Source organism: Meriones unguiculatus, chromosome 11 (genome assembly GCF_030254825.1).
Source record: "Meriones unguiculatus strain TT.TT164.6M chromosome 11, Bangor_MerUng_6.1, whole genome shotgun sequence".
Taxonomy (NCBI): domain Eukaryota; kingdom Metazoa; phylum Chordata; class Mammalia; order Rodentia; family Muridae; genus Meriones; species Meriones unguiculatus.
Window position 1 is genome coordinate 77,858,321 of NC_083359.1, and position 18,505 is coordinate 77,876,825.

Consider the following 18,505-nt stretch of genomic DNA (forward strand, 5'->3'; position numbering starts at 1 on the left):
ATGAAAAAGGTATTGGGAGATTCAGGATGGCTTCCCAGTGTTTCAAGGGCTGTCACCTGGAAGAAGGACCAAGATTTGTTCCATGTAGCTGGAAGGAAGAATCAGGACCAGGAAAAACAGGTATGTAGGCTTAGATTTTTCAAAAACCTGCTTTATTTAGGGTTCTTAAATGACTCTACCTCCCTTCAAACCCCCCACTCCTAGCAAGAAGAGAAAGCAGGTTAGGTGAAAAAAGAGATGCAGACCTCTCTAGCTACTTCCTGCTGCTTACGGTCATTGGGTGCTTTAGGGCCACACCATACTCGGTCCTCCAGATTCCAGAAGTCCAGTTAAACAGCAAACAGTAGCAGCAACCTCTAAATGTTCTCTGGAGCCTTGCTCTCTAGGAGCGTCTCAAAGCCAAGCCAAGCAATGCCAAGCTATCCAAAGCATAGCGAAGAGACGCAAAGGAACATCTGTCCTGGGCTATTATTTGTATGTGCTCAGGGTCCAAACAAGGATGTTTTCCAGATGGAAAAAAACCATGCCCCACGCATGAGGCAGTTTCCAGCTGGAAAACATCCTGTGCCTCTCATGAGTCTGTTTTCAGTGGTGGATAAAGCATTTTCACATCTCTCACTTGGGGCCAAAACAAAAACATGTTCACCTAACACAACTGAGTTTTTCAAGAAACCAAAACTTCCACAGAAGCTGTTATTATGCCCTCCCCAACCCTCCCCTCCCCTCCCCTCCCTTCCCTCCCTCTCCCGGAAAGGTCTCATGTAGCCCACACTGGTCTTGAATTCATGATGTGGCAGAAGATGACCTTTCTCTTTTCTTTTTTTTTTTTTTGGGGGGGGGGTTGTTCAAGACTGTTTTTCTGTGTAGCTTTAGCTGTCCTGGATTCGCTTTGTAGACCAGGCTGGCTGGCCTCAAACTCACAGAGATCTGCCTGCTTCTGCCTCCCTGAGAGCTGGGATTACAGGTGAGCAATGAGAAGCCTGGCTGCAGAAAATGACTTTAAACTCCTTGTTCCCCGCCTCTATCACCTTGGTGCTGGGATTACAGGTACATACTACCGCACTTGGTTTGTGTGATACAAGGGCTTGAACGCAGGGCTTTGTCCACACCAGGCAAGCACTCTCCCAACTGGGTTAAACCCCAGACCTCAGGTGAGGGTGCCTCATTTTATCTTTAGGGAGAACATTCGATAATGATTGACCTTCAGAAGAAATGAATTTCCTCACTGGGATACCTAACTATAGGAGAGATTCCAGACTAACGGAGATTATTTTGGCCACTCTCTCTAACCCTGTGACACTGAGCTGTATACCAAAAATTGGGGGATGGCTTTGACCAAATCACATAGTATACAGATATGAAGATTTCAAATAATAAAAAAAAGAAATTAATCACATTTGGAAGATGTAGCTGAAAGCGAGTTAATTTTATAGGCAAAGAATCATTAGTTCTATTTCCCAGGAGACTCTTAGAACTCTGTTGAAGTCTAAGGTTCTGTTACGGTAGAGAAAGCATCTGAGCAGGCCCCTGAGTACTGTGTGTGTGGGGGGCACTCAGGACCCTACTGGGGAGAATGCAATTGTTACAAAGTCATAGCACAGAGAAGACATGCCAGAAGTAGGCTGACTGGATAAAGCACGTGTGCCTATTGTAGGCGAGGTAGAGGTGGGAGGAAAAGGGCCTGAAGACGTTCTAACACTTTCTTCAGTAACTAGAACCCAAGGTATCTTGGAAAATAATTTTGAAACAGTATATAAAATTTTAGACTTTTTAAATAACAAAGGGTGGAGTATATGCTAAAGTTGTTAATATTTATTTATGTTTGTGAGTATGAGTGTGTGTGTGTGTGTGTGTGTGTGTGTGTGTGAAGAATGTGATTGATTAGCCGGGTAAGGAGGTGCATGCCTGTAATCCAAGCACTTGGGAAGCAGGCAGATCTCTGTAAGTTTGAGGCCAGCCTGATCTACAAAGCAAGTCCAGCTAAGGCTACACAGAGAAACCTTGTCTCAAAAACAAAACAAAACAACAACAAAAGGCGAATTTGATCGATCTAGCGATAGGTAGAGGTCAGGAGCCTTTGGGAGTTCTCTTCTTCTACCATCTGGGTTGTAGATATCAAACTCAGGTAGCCTTGGCAGCAAGCTCCTTTACACACTGAGCCACCTTGCTGTTTATAGAGAACTGGTTGGTGTTAAAGGCAAGGAACTCATATGGGCAAAGCAGGAGGTGGCTGTGTAGTAGTGAAATCATCTGAGCCTAACAGTGTCTCATTTAACAATGTGAATTCAAATTCCCAGAAAACAGTCACACCTACGTTAAAGATCTCACGAGGCTGACTGGCTGATTAGAACTTCACGATTACAGACAGTTAGAATGTTACAGAACCTGAGCCAAGATATCCTGTGCTATCTTTATAGTCTTAATAGCCATTCATTGCCCACCTCTATGTCTGACTTTGGATCTTTAATTTTTTTTAAATATGAATGGGTAATTTCTATGCATGTATACTGTGCATTGCTTGGGTGCTTAGAGCCCAATGAGTTAAGAAGAGGGTATCAGGTACCCTGGGACTGGAGTTACAGAGGGTTGTGAGCTGCCAGGTGGTTGCTGGGAATTGAACTCAGGACCTCTGGAAGAGCAGTCAGTGCTCTTAACTGCTGAAACATTTCTCCAAACCCCTGACCTACATCTTAGTGATGGTTGGGCAAAACCTTTGGAACATACGAACTCAGCTGACAGTTGTGTGTTCCGCACACCCTCATGTGCATCACCTTCCCACCAGCCCCTCCCGCTAGGCACATCATCAGCATCTGAAATCTACAGCAGACATTTTCCCACTTTGCTATAACCTACCTACATGATGGTCTGTCAATATACCTTTAAAATGCCTTCAACTATGATTCTCTGTGTTAGGCAACTATGAAAACCTCATGAAACCTCTTCTGCGTTAAACATGTTTGGGACAACCTGAATCTGTGTTGCTCGGCCACAGTCACTCATCACTGCCTTCCTTTTGACATGAGAGCTGGATTTTGCATTGACAACCCCGTGTGTCCATCTAGATGCAGAGAAAAAAGGAACATGGGAGCTCCTATGAACACTGTAAATATGACAGCACTCGGAAGTGCAGACCCCTGGGGGACATGCCGGTTGGAGAGGAGTGCTCAGCGGTTCCTAGCTTCTGCAAAAGTGGTGAGGCTCAGTGATGAGGATGGCAAAGACACTGAGCAGTGCGCCCCTCAGCTGAGGGCCTCTGTGCAGCTTGCCTGCCTCCCCCTCCTCTTCTGCCTTCTTTCTCATTCTCTTGCTTCTCTTCCTCCTGACCCCAGCACCTCTCCAGTGACCACATCTGGAGTATTGCACATAATTGGCAAGCACTGTACCACCGGACTATGGGACTATACATACCTCTAACTCCCTATTACTTTCCTTACATGGTGGCTCCCTAAAACTCCCAGCCACCTTCAGTTAAGGTAGAAATGATACTAGAAGTCATTTTAAATGTGGAATTCTGATGAATCCAGTGATTAGCATAAGGAACGAGGTGTGGTATTTTTTATACTTAGTTAGCTAGGGTCTCCCTAGTCTGTTCTCTGCCTTCCATTCTAAGTTCTCAGAGCTCTCCTCTCACTCTGAAAACAGAGGAGTAGAAAACACTGCAAGATCATGGATGTGTCCTAAGTCTCTGCTTACAGAACATTTGTGTTGGTCCAAATAGGATCTTAGGGATCAATGCTCATAGTCACGACAGCACACGTTTGTAAATCCCAGCACCTGGGAGGGTGAGGGAAGCAGAAGGATGAAGAGCCCCAGGCCAACCAAAGTTCAGTATAAGGCCCTGCCTTAAAAAATACAAACAAACAAAAAGCATCAGTGGTAGCCTATGACTGTAATCAGAGCACTTGAGATCAGCCCGGGCTGTAGAGAGAGAGCACGTCTTAAAACTTGAAAATGGAGGCAGGAAGCCAGGAAGAGCCCATAAGAGAGGGGAGGAGGGTGTAGCAGAATATATGCTGTGAAAGAAGTAAGGAGGGGAATACAGGAATTAAGAGTTAAAGAAAGAAAAATGAGTTCAAGCTTTATGAATCCATGGCTTGGGCTGAGCCCAGAGCGTTTCTATCTAATCATCCCGAGGCCTAGGCCTGGAGCTTCCAGCCTCTGCACAATCTAATCTCCTGCAAGCCCAGACCCTGAAGGCTTCCGCTTCCAGCCTTTGTCTGCTAACCTAGTTCTTAGAATGTTTTCAGCTTCCAAGACTTACTGCTGAATAAACTCACCTTTACTAGTTCTTTTTGAACTCTGGCTGGCTGGTTCAACTCAGCTGTTCTGGCTCAAACTCCTCTCCAAGCTGACTGATTCAAACTAACTTCTCTCAGAGCAATTACTGAATTCCTCTGCCTGGAAAAACTGCCTCTGAACTCCATGAACGCAACTGCAATGAACTGCCTGCACCGAATTCAACCGAACTACACTAAACTGCTCTCTAGTCCTCTATGCTCAGCTCCACTCTTCTCTCTCCCTGGGTTGCTCTTAAGTAGCTTCTCTTTCCTGGCTATCCTCATGAGGGTTGGGTGGATCCTGTCTCTAACTCCTTATGTCAAATCTTTCTGTGATTCATCAGTTTGTCCATCCTGCAATTAGACGTCATTGGGATTAAAGGTGTGTACTAAAGCCATATCATATTCCAGCTGGATCACACAGGTCTTTGGATGTGATCCTTTGCCAGAGTGGCCATTAAAATTCCTCTACAACATGGTGAAAGCCTGCCCCACCAAATAAATAAATAAAAAGAGTTTGAACAGCTGCATAGGTGGACATAGGCTAGTAAGTGAAAGTCTCAGTGCCAAGTATTAACATACTTCCCTACAAGCTGTTGGTCTTGGGGCCCCTTAAAACTCCTCAAACAGGCAATTTCTATTGCTCTTCTCCCCCCACCCCTTAATTAGCTTTCTCGAGCAGGAGCTAATTAAAAATATTTATTTATTTATTTGTTTATTTATTGTGGTGTGAACAAGTCATGGGCACAGGTAGAGGTCAGAGAACAAGTTGAGAGCAACTGTCTTTCTTTCCGTGAGTACCAGGGATCAAATTCAGACTATTGAACTTGGCAGCCGGTGCCTTTCCCTGTTTGGCCACCTCACCAGCTTCTATTTCTCTTTATTGCCCACCCGTGATCCTATTGCTGAAGACACTGTGTACTTTGGTTGTAGGACACAGAGAATTCAATCTGGAATTGGTTGTGAATCTTCCTCCCTGCAGGCTAGCTTTCATAGTACTAAAATTTGCTAACGTAGGCCACTGACAAGATGTCAGTTGTCTTACCCAGTGCTGGACCCTGAATGCTACAACACTGACTTACCAGGCAACATGTACCCACTTGCAGCAATAGTGGTGTAACTTTTATGGGGTCAAATGATTAAAAAAAAAAATGTATCCTTCTCTCATATATTATATCATAAATATAGTTTCTCCTCCCAAGCCAAGTGATCTTTGAAAAAAATTGGATTTGAGCCCTGTTCCACAGGAGGGAATTTATGCCTGGTACTGTTAATCTTGTCGAAGCCCATGGCTGAGAAGTTCACAGGCCCTAGTGGGGAATTGCTATTGCTTTGCTAGATGGTTAAGTTGTCAAATTACCTTCTAAATATTTATATCTCTCCCCACAGATTTGGGCTGCTCTTAATCTTGGTCATATCAGGACATGACATGGCCATTGCACTTATGAACTCATAGCAGCTTTACTTATCTCCACAAGTCCTGCAAAAGATCAAGCCAGCCAAAATTCCATCATGGAGAGAGGAGGAGCTCGTAAGGCCCCACTTCTAGCTGAAAAGTGATTAATAGTTGGTAGCTGCTGGGGAGGGAGAGTAGTTTTTCCCAGGGATATTCCCGCTGGTCGGTTGGTTGTCCATGCTCAGGGGCAGGGGAGATAAACAGGACAGAAGTGGGAAGATATGATCAAAATACATTGCACATACATACGAAATTCTCAAGTAACAGAAATTATATTAAAAATAACTAAAAAGAAAAAAACCCCGCCAGAATTAGTGTTTGGAGAATCTATATGTAAACGAACTCAAAACATTATATTGTTGTTGCTTTTGCATTATTATTTTTGTTTGTGTGAGACAAGGTTGGCCTTAAACTTCTAAATCTTATTCTACCTCATTTTTTTGGGGGGGGGGGGCTAAGAGTATTATTTACATGAGACTTTTGTTTGTTTGGTTGGTTTTTCGAGACAGGATTTCTCTGTGTAGCCTTGACTGGTCTGGACTCTCATTTGTAGACCAGGCTGGCTTTGACATCACAGTAATGGGCCTGCCTCTGCCTTCCTGAGTGCTGGGATCAAAGATGTGCGCCACCTTGCCTGTTTGTTTGGTTGTTTTTTTTTAAGGCAGGGTCTTTCTATATAGCTCTGGCTATCTCAGAACTCACTGTGTAGACCAGGCTGGCCTTGAACTTATAGAGTTCTGCCTGCCTCTGCTTGAGTGCTGTGCCACCACACCTGGGAAGCCTTTTTTTTTTTTTTTTAAACACCAAGTACCCTTTTCTTTTCCTCCAGTCCTCTCTCTTGCATTCCCTCTGCCATCACTTCTGTTTTTTTCCTTTCTTTCCTCCTTCTTCTTCTAATTTTTTTTCTTTTTCTAGACAGGGTTTCTCGGTGTGGCCTTGGCTCTCCTGGACTCACAGCAATCTGCCTGCCTCTGCCTCTCTTGAGTGCTGGGATCACAGGTGTGCACCACCGCACCTGGCTTCTTCTTTTTTCTTTTTTTCTTTGTTGCTTCTTTTTACAAAAGGTTTCACTATCTAGCCTGGGATAGCTTGATTTCTGGTCTCAGCTTCCAGAGTTTCTGGGTACAGGCATAAAGGCATACTGCTAGAGCCAAGTTTTGAGCCTAAGCCTTCTAATTTCAGAGTCCCTGCCCTTAACCACAGCATTGTTCTACACAGCAATTACTGTCCTTCATTCACGAATTAGCAGAAAAACCAAACTGTTGTCACCAAATTGAAATTCCCCGGGTAAATAAAAACCAAACAATAAAAACAAATTCTACTTCTATAATCTCTTTGTTTTGTGAATTAATTTTTTCAGTAGCTGCAACCATTTTGTGACTTAAAGAAATAGTATTTGGGGGCAACATCTTGCTGCGCCACACAAGCTGGTGTCACTCAAATTTATGGCCACTTCCCTGCTTCAGCTTCCCTAGCAGTTGGGAACACACAACATGGGAACACAAGTACACACCACAGCGTGGAGGCGTGTTGTCATTTTTATTTGTCTGAGACAGGGTTTCTCTGTGTAACAGCCCTGCATGTCTTGGGTTTGCTTTATAGACCAGGCTGGCCTTGAACTCACAGACATATGCCTGCCTGAGTGCTGGTGGTAAAGGCTTGCACCATCATGCCCAGCCTAGCAATGGAATAATTTAATAGTGTTCTTAGTGTGTGTGTGCGCTTGTGCACTGGTAACAGGAAACTTTCATTGTCAGTTCTCACCTTTGCACCGTGTTTAAGACCGGGTCCCTTTGTCACTGCACATACAAGCCAGGCCTCTTGGCTTGCTGGCTTCTAGACAGTCTCTCATCTCTGCCTCCCACCTTCCTGTAGACCAGCTCGGATCACAGAGCCTGGGCTGGGGCACCTGGCTTTTCCTGGGGCTCCGAGTTGAGGAGGTCAGGCTTGAAGTGCACATGCTTTTGACATTAACCCATCTTTGGCCAGCCACATCATTATACAGTCGTCTAACAATGAATTCGTCTATCATAATCAGCTGTGGGGTGGGTATGCAGCGCAGGGCTAGAGCCCTGGCCAGGAACTCAAGGCCCTGAGTTTGAGTCTCATCAACATGCATTTGTCATCTTGCACGGTTCTACAAAAGGCACTTGAGGGCAAACTACATGGATTTTGGTAACTCCTCTCTTCCTTGTGGTTGTTTTTCTCATTCTACAGGACGGCTCAGTCCTCATTCAAAAGCAAAATTTCAAGAGGTTTGTCAGTAACTGATCCCTTTAAGAGCAAAACTAACAAGGAAGTCAAAGGAATAGCCGGAAAGAAGCATCACGTCTTTGAGAATTAGAAAGAACAAATGGCTCAACATTAAGATGAAAGAGCACACAGTGGGGTGGGATGGCCAGACGATTGCACACAGAGTGTAAGTCTATAAAAATCACTTCTCTTCTGCACACAGGGTGTAAGTCTATAAAAATCACTTCTCTTCTGCCGTGTCTCTATTTAGACAACAGACGCTAAAGATGAGTAAGTTCTGACTCAGAAACAAGGTCAAAGTGATTTCTTTTTGTCAACAAAGGAGGGCCTGACCTCATGCACGGCGAGGAACGTATCTGTGGGAAGATTAGCTTTACTGTCAGGGGTTTAAAAGCAAACAGAAACACATGCGGTTAGGTGGACGGTGGAAGAGTTCAAGAGAAATCTATGGTAGTAGGAGGAATTGGGCTACAACTGCTTAGCCGTAAGACACAACCTAGGCAAATGCAACTTAACATCGAGAAATAATTCCCCAAATTAAAATGAAGCTAGCCCCACACTTTGCCGCCTCCCCGTTCATTTTGTACCATTTCAAACCTCACTTCTAGGCCTGCCGCTAAGTGTGTGAGAAGGGCTCCTCAGCTGAAAGGCAGCGAAGCTGTTTGCTGCTGAGCTGTGCACATGGGTTCTCAGCCTCCTCTGACTTGACAGGTGGAGGTGGGACAGGAAAGGCTGCTAGGGAAGCTGGGCGCCCACACTCCCCCAAGGGAGGCAGAGTGTGGAGCCGAACGCGGGTGAAAGCGGCAGGTTCGGACCCGGAGGCCGATCGCGGCGAAGCACTCGAAGGTCCCCGAAGGCTTCGGTGGACCGGTGGGCCCGGGCCTCCACCCAGCGGGGCGCGGCGCGGGGCGGGGCCACACGAAGCCCCGCCCTCCGAGTAGCGGAGGTGCCTGGGCGAGAAGGGGGGCTCGGGAGACGCTCTGTCCCACGCTCGCCCTGTGCTCGGTGGTTTAAAGATGGCGGCGGCGGCTGGGGCGCGGAGCCGCCGGAGGGGGAGGGAGAAGGAGAGTCTGTGAGTCGCTGGGAGGCAGCGCGGCGGCGGCTGTGAGGAGTCCGCGTGCGGAGCCGCCCGCGACTCGGGCCCGGGGGGCCTGCGCTTGGGCCGGCCAGGCCGGAGCGGCTCCCGGAGCACCGAGGCCGGAGCAGAGGAGGAATGTGAGCAGGGGTCGGCGGGGGCGCGGGAGTACGCGAGCGGCGGGATGGGGCAGCAGGTGGGCCGCGTCGGGGAGGCTCCGGGGCTCCAGCAGCCGCAGCCGCGCGGGATCCGGGGCAGCAGCGCAGCCAGGCCCTCGGGCCGCAGGCGGGACCCGGCGGGGCGTACCGCGGACACCGGCTTCAATGTCTTCGCCCAGCACGGTGAGTGTGTCCGGAGCCGGCGGAGGGCGTGGGGTCGGGCCGGGGGTGGGGTGGGGTCGGGGCGAGGGGCGAGGCGGACGGGCAGCCCTCGGGGGGCGAGGGCTGGAGGGGTGCCCACGAGTGGGGGCGGAATCGGCTGCCATCTGGGCCAGTCACGGGAGGCGAGGCACACCCCTCCCCCCGCCCGGCTCGACTCTCCAGCCTGGCTGGCAGCGTCTGGGGGCGGCGGCGGAGAGAGCGAGCGGGGGGTCTCGGGGACCCGGGCTGGACCGTCTGCTGTCCTGGGACGGGACGGAGCGACTGGGGAGCAGTGGATGGTACCCCTGGGGAGGGGAGGATGAAGGCAGGTATGTGCTCAGGTTCAGGAGGTGGGAGGATAAACGAGCCGTGCCCTGAGGAATTGGGAAATAGGTACCGAATCTTAAGAGGCTGTGGCAGATTCGGTATGTGTTTTATTAATCAGGCAGCGGGCAGTGTCGGAATGGTGACTGTGAGCCCTTTTTAGTATCCCCTTACTTTCAACAGTGTATTTTCTCCAAACTAAAAATGAAGGGCTTTGCCACCCCACTCTGTTCTGCGTATCCGAGGAAGACACAGGATTCTGAGATGGCTGGCGGGGCTGTCGATGGGTGGGCATGGTTAGGGCTTCCATGTGGGTAGGAACATCAGTTTTTCTTTGAGCCGCATTTGCGTGTACGTATATGCGTGGGTGCTCCTCGTAGCTGGGGGTTACTCGGTCTCATATGTTTTTCAGAAGAGCTGTTTTAAAACTATTTAAAATTACATTTATTTTGTGTGTGTGTGTGTGTGTGTGTGCGCGCGCGCGTGCACGCATGCACATGCATGCAGAGGTCGAAAGATAACTTAGGGAAATCACTTCTCTCCTTCCATCATGTGGGTCCCAGATAATTGAACTCATCCTCAGGCTTTGAGGCAAGTGCCTACACTCTTGACAAATGCAAATTTTGAGCACATACTTTATAAATTGGTGTGTCTTTACTAATTATATATACAGGAGCCACTTTTCTAATGTAATTAACAAACAGACATAGAGTATAAGAAAAGGTGCAGTGGGAAAAATTAAGCATAGAGCACTGTAAGTCGGTGACAAAGTGCACATATGGTGACTGAGGCCTGAGTTCAAGCCACAGCAGTGTGTGTGGGGGGGGGAATAAGAAAGAAAGAAAAAGAATGAATATTATTTTTTCCTCCTGAAGCCAAGTGGATTCTTTTGTTCTTCAGTAGCATCGTTGACTATTTTTGAGAGTGCTGTTCTACAGGAGGGCAGATTAGAGAAGGGGGAAGAATCAGAAGTTATCTTAAGCCCCGAGAGGCTGGTGGTGGAGGTGGGACTTCTACAGAAAGGGCTGGTGAGTAGAGACTGGAGGAGAGGTAGCACACTAGAAATTCACCATAATACGTATAGAAGCAAAGTAAAGGAGAAACAGTGTCCCACTCCACATAGCTCGGGGAAAGGGAAGAAGTGTAGACTAGTCACGGGATAGGGAGTTTTAAAGGAAGTGATGATAGATGGTAGCATGGAAAGAGATAATCCCAGAGATTGTGGAGCTGTTCCATGAGTTGTGTTGAGTTTTGCATTTGGACTTCTGAATAAATGGGAGTTGTTTCCCTTTTCCTTTTTTTAATTTTTAAAACCAACTAAAATTTATTTTTATGTGTGTGGATGTTTTGCTACATGTATGTCTGTGCTGTAGAGGCAAGAAGGAGGGTATCGGGTCTCTAGACAGTTGTGAGCTGCCAAGTAGGTGCTGGTAACTGAACCCAGCTCCTCAGGAAGAGCAATAGTTAAGAGCATCCTTGCATATTTTATGAGTTCAGGGTGGACTGAGAGTGCACAACTTTAATTATTAGCACCTGGAAGGTAGAGACAGCTGCATCACTTTGAGTTCAGGGCCAGCCTGCTTTCAAGCCAGATCTTACCTGCTTTCATCAATATTATTCTTATTATTAAAGAAAAATGGGCAGCGCTCAGAGCTAGAGAGGCAGGCGGATCACTGTGAATTCAAGGCCAGCCTTGTCTACAAAGCAAGTCCAGGAGAGCAAAGGCTACACACAGAAACCCTGTCTCAAAAGCCCAAAAAAGAAGATGGGCAACTGGGATGATAATAATGTTATTAGCAAGGTTGAAAGTTATAAGCTGATGCATAGGATGTGAATATGGTAGCTGAAGGCTAGTATGAAAAGAATTAATAAATACTGGAAGAAATAAAGGTAAAGTAAATCCTTTTTAATTTTGAGGGGGTAGGTGTTCTCAGGCATTAAATTAAAGGCCGCAAACAAGCTAGACATGTACAAGAAGGAACTTTTGGATTTAGTTAATATTTCCATTTAACAATAGTAATCATGAAGAATAACCTGGCCTCCTGGGGGTGCCTGGGATTAGTAATGTGAAGACATTTTTGCTTGTACATAAGGAGACGAAAGTGTTACTAGCTGGCTAGGCACTTGCTTAGTGTGCCAAACGCCCTGCCTTTAACCTGCTGTAGTGTTTTAAAAATAGACAAACACCTGAGCCTTAGATACTGAGTTTGAGGCCAGCCTGGTCTACTACAAAGCAAGGACACATTTGGCATTATTGTGAAAAATAATCTAGGTCATGGAACTAGTGTATCTCACTATCCTTTGGCTGGTGTATGCCTGCAATCCCAGCCCTGGGAAGCTGAGGCAGATGGAATGCTGCAGTTAGCCTGGGTATCAGACCAACAAGGACTGGATAGCAAGAGTTGTCTCAAACCAACCAACCAAACAAACAAACAAACAAAAAACGAAAAACAAAAGCTGGAACCCTCCCCACCCCGGTCTTGAGTTTACTGAATCTCTAGGGTATAAACCCTTAGCTGAAAGGTCTGGTGTGGAACTGGAGAGGTGGCTGAGTAGCTGAGGGCTTGCTTCTCTTGCATAGTGTGGTTACTAAAACCGTTCTGGGTGGCTCAATGACTGCTTATAACTCCAGCTCCAGGGGATCTGGTGCCTTCTGACCTCTTCCAGCATCTTCACACACATACACATATACACACAAACTCTTGAGTTTATGTGTAGATTTAAAATTTAAAACTTATTATTGTGTGTGTGTCTTTGTATGTGCAGTTTGTCATATGTACATTTGAATGCAGGTGTGCGTGGAGGCCAGAGAACAGTTTTTCGCAGTTCTCTCCCTTCTGTCATGGGTTCTTGGAATTGAACTCATGTCAAGAGGCTTACACAGCAAGTGCTTTTGCTTGCTGAACTTTCTCAGTGGCTCTACATACAGGTTTTAACGTCAGTTTGCTATTATATGTATCTTAGAAAAGTTTATCAGAATCCATGAGTTTTTTTCTTTAGCTAAGACTGACATTTTTTTCGCTCTTAACAACATCAGTAAGCACGTATAATAATTTGCTTTGCCAGAAATATTGTTAGAAATGTAATTAGAATGAATGAAATCGTAGTCCATTTTTTGGTATGGAAAAAATGAGATGTTATGACTTGTCAGTTTTTACTTGAAGCTTTATTGTTGAGCTGATACTTTGTGCTAGTAATCTAGGGTTGAATGTATGCTTGTCTGTTTTGTTTTGAGACAGAATCTTGCTGTGTTTACCAGGCTGGCGTCTTCTGCCTTAGCCTGCCTAGTACAGAGGTTACAAGTGTGCTTCACCATGCCTAGCTGCTTACTCTCCTTTTAATATCTGGCATACCTGTCAACAGTTAACCGATTTCAAGTCAGTGTTATTTCCTTCTTACCTGCTTTCTGAAAATTATATTAAAAATTAACCACAAATTAGGAGGTTTTGAATAATGAAATTTTTTAAAACTCACTATTTTAAGTCATCAGAATTTTCTCTTTTGTACCTATAATGTGTTTTTAAGTCTTTACAGGCTAAGTTGTGGACATCCCAAACCGAAGTGATATTCCAGAAAGGTAGCGTGATCTGCTATAATAACTACCCCCCCACCCCAGTGAAGTGATAGTCCAGAAAGGCGTTGTGATCTGCTGTAGGTCCACGAACTGTTTTTTGTTTATTGAAACAGTCTCAGTGTAGCTCAGGCTGGTAGGACTGAGTCTCCTGTAGTCGAGGATGGCCTAGAACTTGATAACTAAGGATGGCCTTGAATTCCCTTTTCACCTGCTTCCACTTCCCAAATGCTGAGATTACAGTTGTGCGCCACCACATAGGACATGTAAGTTAGCTTTGAGCTTTCTAGTGTACCTCCACCTCTGAAGTGCTGCAATTGTAGGTTCATCATGTCTGACAGTGGTCACTAATTGTTAGGAGAATTAAACTTTTGTTGTTTTTTCTTTTTTTAGATAGGGTCTCAGTACCATAAGCTGGCAGGAAATTCTCCATGTAGGCCAGAAATCAATAATCAATCAGTATCTATCTATCTCTCTAATCTATCTGGCTGGACATGCCTCTAATTCCAGCACTCAGGTGGTGGAGGCAGGGTAATTGAAAGTTATAAATGTAGAAAAGAGTGTAAAATACTTACTGCCCAGGCCCTCTGGGTACATGGTTCAGAACTACTGAACAGAAGGGACAGCTGAGAGCTCACATCTGGATCCACAACCATGAGGCAGAGAGGGCATATTAGGAATGGCTCCAGTCATTTGAATCCTCAAATAACGTGCAGAAAGGTTGAGAAAGACATCCTCATGACAATCTCCGGCCTCCACATGGGCCTGTGTGGATGAACTTGCCCTTCTACACATGCATGCAAAACACACACACACGCAGAAAAAGAAGACAAGAACAGATAAGAAAACTGTAGGTAGCTGTTTTTTTTCCTTGACACGAACATATCCAGATTATGGATGGTCATCTGATAGGATGTCTTGAGTGTGAACATAAATTTGTGGAGGAGGGCATCACCTTATAACATTAGAGTATGTAATTGAAGTACTGCAATGGTCTTGTATTAAAATTTATATTAGCTGCCCAGAGTATTCTCTCTAGTTTATTATTGCACCATGCAATTTATAAGAACCATTTTATTTCCAGATAATATGTCAGGCCTGTGCTGCAAGAACTTTTAGCTGCAGAGTGCCAGCCCAGAGCATTTTCTCTCTTTCTGTATTAGTCTAGACTATACTTACTAATTATACATGTTGATGACTCTTAAAGAGAATTTTAAGGTATAATTTAGACAGAAATACTTTCTCAAAACTGTTGCTGCTCAGATAGCTGTTAATGAATATTTTCATTTCAGAGTTTAGAGGGTGCTGCCCTGGCCTTGGCCTCCAGCTTAGAGATCCCTTTGTCCCTGTCTCTGAGTGCTGGAATTAAGGGAATGCACCACCATACCCAGTGAAAAGATTTATTCTTATCATGTTTAGTTATGTGTACGTGTCTGGGTATGTCACAGGAGTGCAGGTGTCTATGGGGACAGAGGCTTTGGGTCCCCTGGAGTTGGAGGTACAGGTACTATGGGCTGTTTGGTGGAAGCCAGACTAGGTGTTCTTCAGGAAAAGAAGCATCTGCTCTTGACCACCTAGTCATCTCTAGCCCACCCCACCAAGCACTCTTTCTCTCTCTCTCTCTCTCTCTCTCTCTTTTTTTAATGTTAAAGACTTTTATGTTTGACAGTGATATTTTGTGCAACATTTTTTGTTGTTGTTAGTAATTACTGCCTTTTAGGTTGCATGCTACTCTGAGAACATCATACAAAGTAGAACATTGTTTCCAGTCAAAGTTCAGTCACATAAACACATGGAGGAATACACATTTAATATAATAGTATCCCAGATGTAGTCTGAATTCCTTGAAGAAATAATAACTACATTAATAATAACTACATCTCCATTCATTTGCTTCTTGTAAAAGTGCTGAGTATGTGGCGATTCTCTGGCTTCTCCACAGTGAGCTCTGCCAGTGTTGGGTTTTAATCAGCAAAACAGCTCAGCAGGCGCAGGCCATTTGTATTCCCTGGTTTGCTGTCCTAGGAGAGGACTGGCCCAGAAATCTTTCAGTTGATGTGCTCAAGGTCAAAAGTATTGCTCTGTAGCTTACTAGATAGTGTGTACATATATTTCACAATCTACTCTTTCTCTATGCTAATTATAAGAAACTGGAAAAACACTACTGAGTTAAAACCCAAGATTGCCATTTTAGTATTTTGTGGTTCCAGATAATTATGAAGAAAATATTCTTTGAAAACTAACAATATATTGTTTATATCACCCATCTGTTCTTTACTTATAAAAAGGTTGATGCCTGAAAATTTTTGTTTTAGTAGCTCTTTGATTGATTTAAAGATGGCATTTAACTTACAAAGATACCTAAGTGTAGAAAAGAACTGTACCACAGAGGAGCTTATCTAGTAGTCAGTAAGTAGCTGGCCATGGTGGCACAGGCCTTTAATTGCAGCATTAGTGAGCCAGAGGCCAGCCTGGTCTACATAGTGAGTTCTGGGACAACCAGGGCTATGGAGAGACCCTGACTAAAAGAAAATTAAGGTTAATGTAAACATTTTTAAAAGATTTAATTAGTATTATAGTATTATGTGTGTGTGGGTGTTTTGCCTGCATGTCTGTGCACTACATGTGGCCTAAGGGGGACTGAAGTGGCAGACAGGTGTGAGCCACCATTTGGGTGCTGATAATTGAACTGAGTCCTCTGGAAGAGCAACTGTTGCTTTTAACTCCAGCCCAGATTTGTGGGCACACAGTCATCAGCCATCCCTCTCCCCCCCCTTTTTAAAAAATTTAATGTTTTGGCTAGTATACAAATCAGTGGTTTTTACCCTGACATTTTCCTGCATATATATCTTCATTGTACAGATAGTTGAATGGAAAAAAATAATAATGAGGAAATAACCGCTTCTAGGTATGGAGAGGAGAAAGTTTATTGTAGGTATGTGGGAGAACACAGCCAGAGGCCGAGATGTTTGGGAGAGTCCAGAGTGGACATGACCCTGTGCTGGGCCATGTGGGGAGAAGGGTTGGGGAAAAGAGGTGAGAGATGAGAACCAGGGACAGCATCCAGGAGAAAGGTATAGAAACGGTGGGGAAGGGAAATGTCTGGATTATGTAGGGAAGAGCACCAGTAGGAAGGGCAGCCCAGCCCCCGGGATGGAGAGTTCAGGGCCCAGGTCCTTACCTTGTAACATGGAGGGGCTGAGGGATGCTTGGAGAGCCTGGAGGCCAGGTCTGCTTTGATATGTTAAATAGGCGCCTTAGCCATTTGGCCTACATTTGAAACTTAACAATAGCGATACATGATACCTGTCATATTCTAGTACATAATTTATAGTCAGTGCAGGTGCTTTGAAATCGTTGGTGGGTTTAAAAAAGTACTTCAAATCTGCCTTTATTCTCTTCATATGCTCCCCCCTTAATTGTCCGATTTTTCAGCTGAACTGTATTTTACCTTATTTACTTGTTTGGTTTTTTTGAGACAGTCTCACACTGTAGCCCTAGATGGCCTGGAACTCATTATGTGGACCAGGGTGGCTTTGAACTCTAGCCAGCCTTCCTACCTTGGCCTCCCGAGTGAACAGCCGTGCTTGCTTTTTAAGTCTTCAAGTAAAACTTTATGAAGTTTTATCTTTATCATTTTGTTTCATTCATTTTTTTTATTCTCTATAATTAACCCTGTTATTTATAAAAATTCTAATGCTATTGTAAGTTCTTTGACCTAATTATTTCAGGCTGTTTTCTTGAAATTATTAACTGTTAAAAAAAAAAACAAAAACGTCATGTTGGTCATGGACTGTGGGAGTCAAGGTGTATTCAGCTCTGAGCAAGGTGGTTATTTCTGTCTCATGTCTAAGGCCACCCACTAGGTCAGGTGCTTACTTAGTTTAGTGTTGTTTGCTTTTGTTTGTTGGTTGCTTTGTTTTTTTTCTGAGACAGTGTCTCAATGTGTAGCCCAGGCTGGTGGTGAACTTTGAATAATCCTCCTGCCTCTGTCCTGGGATTCTAGGCATGAGCCAACACACCCTACTTATTTCTGTTCCTTTTTGGCAGTGTAGAATCTTTTTTATTCTGGAAATGAAATGCCTCATGCATGCTGGGCAAGGGCCCTACTACTGAGTTATATTTTTGCCCCATGTTTTCATTTTTATCCTTTAAAAATTTTTGTCTTAAGTGTAAGGGTTTGGTATGGTAGATAGATATACGAAAGGCTTGTCTGAAGAGAAGTCTTTACCCTATCACTTTTCGAGTTTGTTGTCTTTCAAGTTTGGGATATTTTAATTATTTCTCAACTTTCCATAGTATTTGTCTTCTTGTGTCTTTATATTCACATTGATGTCTTCACAAAGGTTTTTCAGCTAGCAAATTTCATCACATTCTTTGCTGACTTGCTTGTACTCAGTTCTTCTGGACTCTGCAGAATTGGTGCTTCTATCTGCTTCAGCAGCTTCTGTGGGTGGAGTGTGTTGGAGGACTCCCTAGGTATAAGAAGTCAGCTTATGCAGTCCATAGAAAGCTCACTGGTGGTGTAGAGAGCTGAAGGACAGGAATGCAGCAAGGCCTGTCCAGGAACAGGAAGTGGAAGACTGCTAAAAACTCAGCCGGTATTTATTCTGTTTCTTGTTTTCTCTTCTGTTATGCTTTTTAAACCTTCTGCTCTGATGAGTAGGACAGTCCATATAATGTTCATTTCTTGTCTCAGCTCTACGTTTCCAAGACTGTCACCATGATCATAATAGCTGTTCTAAAATATTTTGAGCTAAATGATACATTGTAATGGGGGCTGAATGTGTACTATATAGGATGTAGCCTTCTTTTCTCTCCCAAATAATTGTCTGTAGCATCTGCTTCCAATTGTGACATCTGAAATGTTTCTAGGTATTGTTTTTTTTAAGCATTTTTTTTTTTTTCATATAAGGTATCTGTATTCATTGTGGTTTAAGGATAGGTTTCTCTTTGTAGCCTAGGGTAGCTGTCCTGGAACTTCTTCTGTAGACCAGGCTGGCCTGGAATTTGAGATTCGCCTGCTTTTGCCTCCTGAATTATGGGACTAAGGGTGTGTGCCACTACACCTTTTTAATGTGGTTTGGGAGACCAGTAGTCAGCTGACATTTATTATTTTTACTACATTGATTTATCTATTTTGGGGGCAGCATATGTGTCACAATGCATGTGTGGAGGTCAGAGGACAAC

At 44.6% G+C, this 18,505-nt stretch overlaps 1 protein-coding gene across 8 annotated transcripts in view; it reads left to right on the forward strand.

Moving 5' to 3' along the window:
- Positions 1-8,665: 8,665 nt before the first annotated feature.
- The window catches only part of Abl2 (ABL proto-oncogene 2, non-receptor tyrosine kinase), a 97,373-nt gene continuing 87,533 nt past the window's right edge, over positions 8,666-18,505 (forward strand). Inside the window, exon 1 of one of the 8 annotated variants that reach the window (XM_021660328.2) lies at positions 8,666-9,402. In XM_021660328.2, the coding sequence (XP_021516003.1) occupies positions 9,246-9,402 (157 nt within the window). In that variant the 5' untranslated portion in view covers positions 8,666-9,245. Of the gene's footprint in view, positions 9,403-9,545; positions 9,750-18,505 lie in introns of those variants that run through there. The other 7 variants (XM_021660367.2, XM_021660335.2, XM_021660316.2 and 4 more) reach the window with 7 other exon arrangements.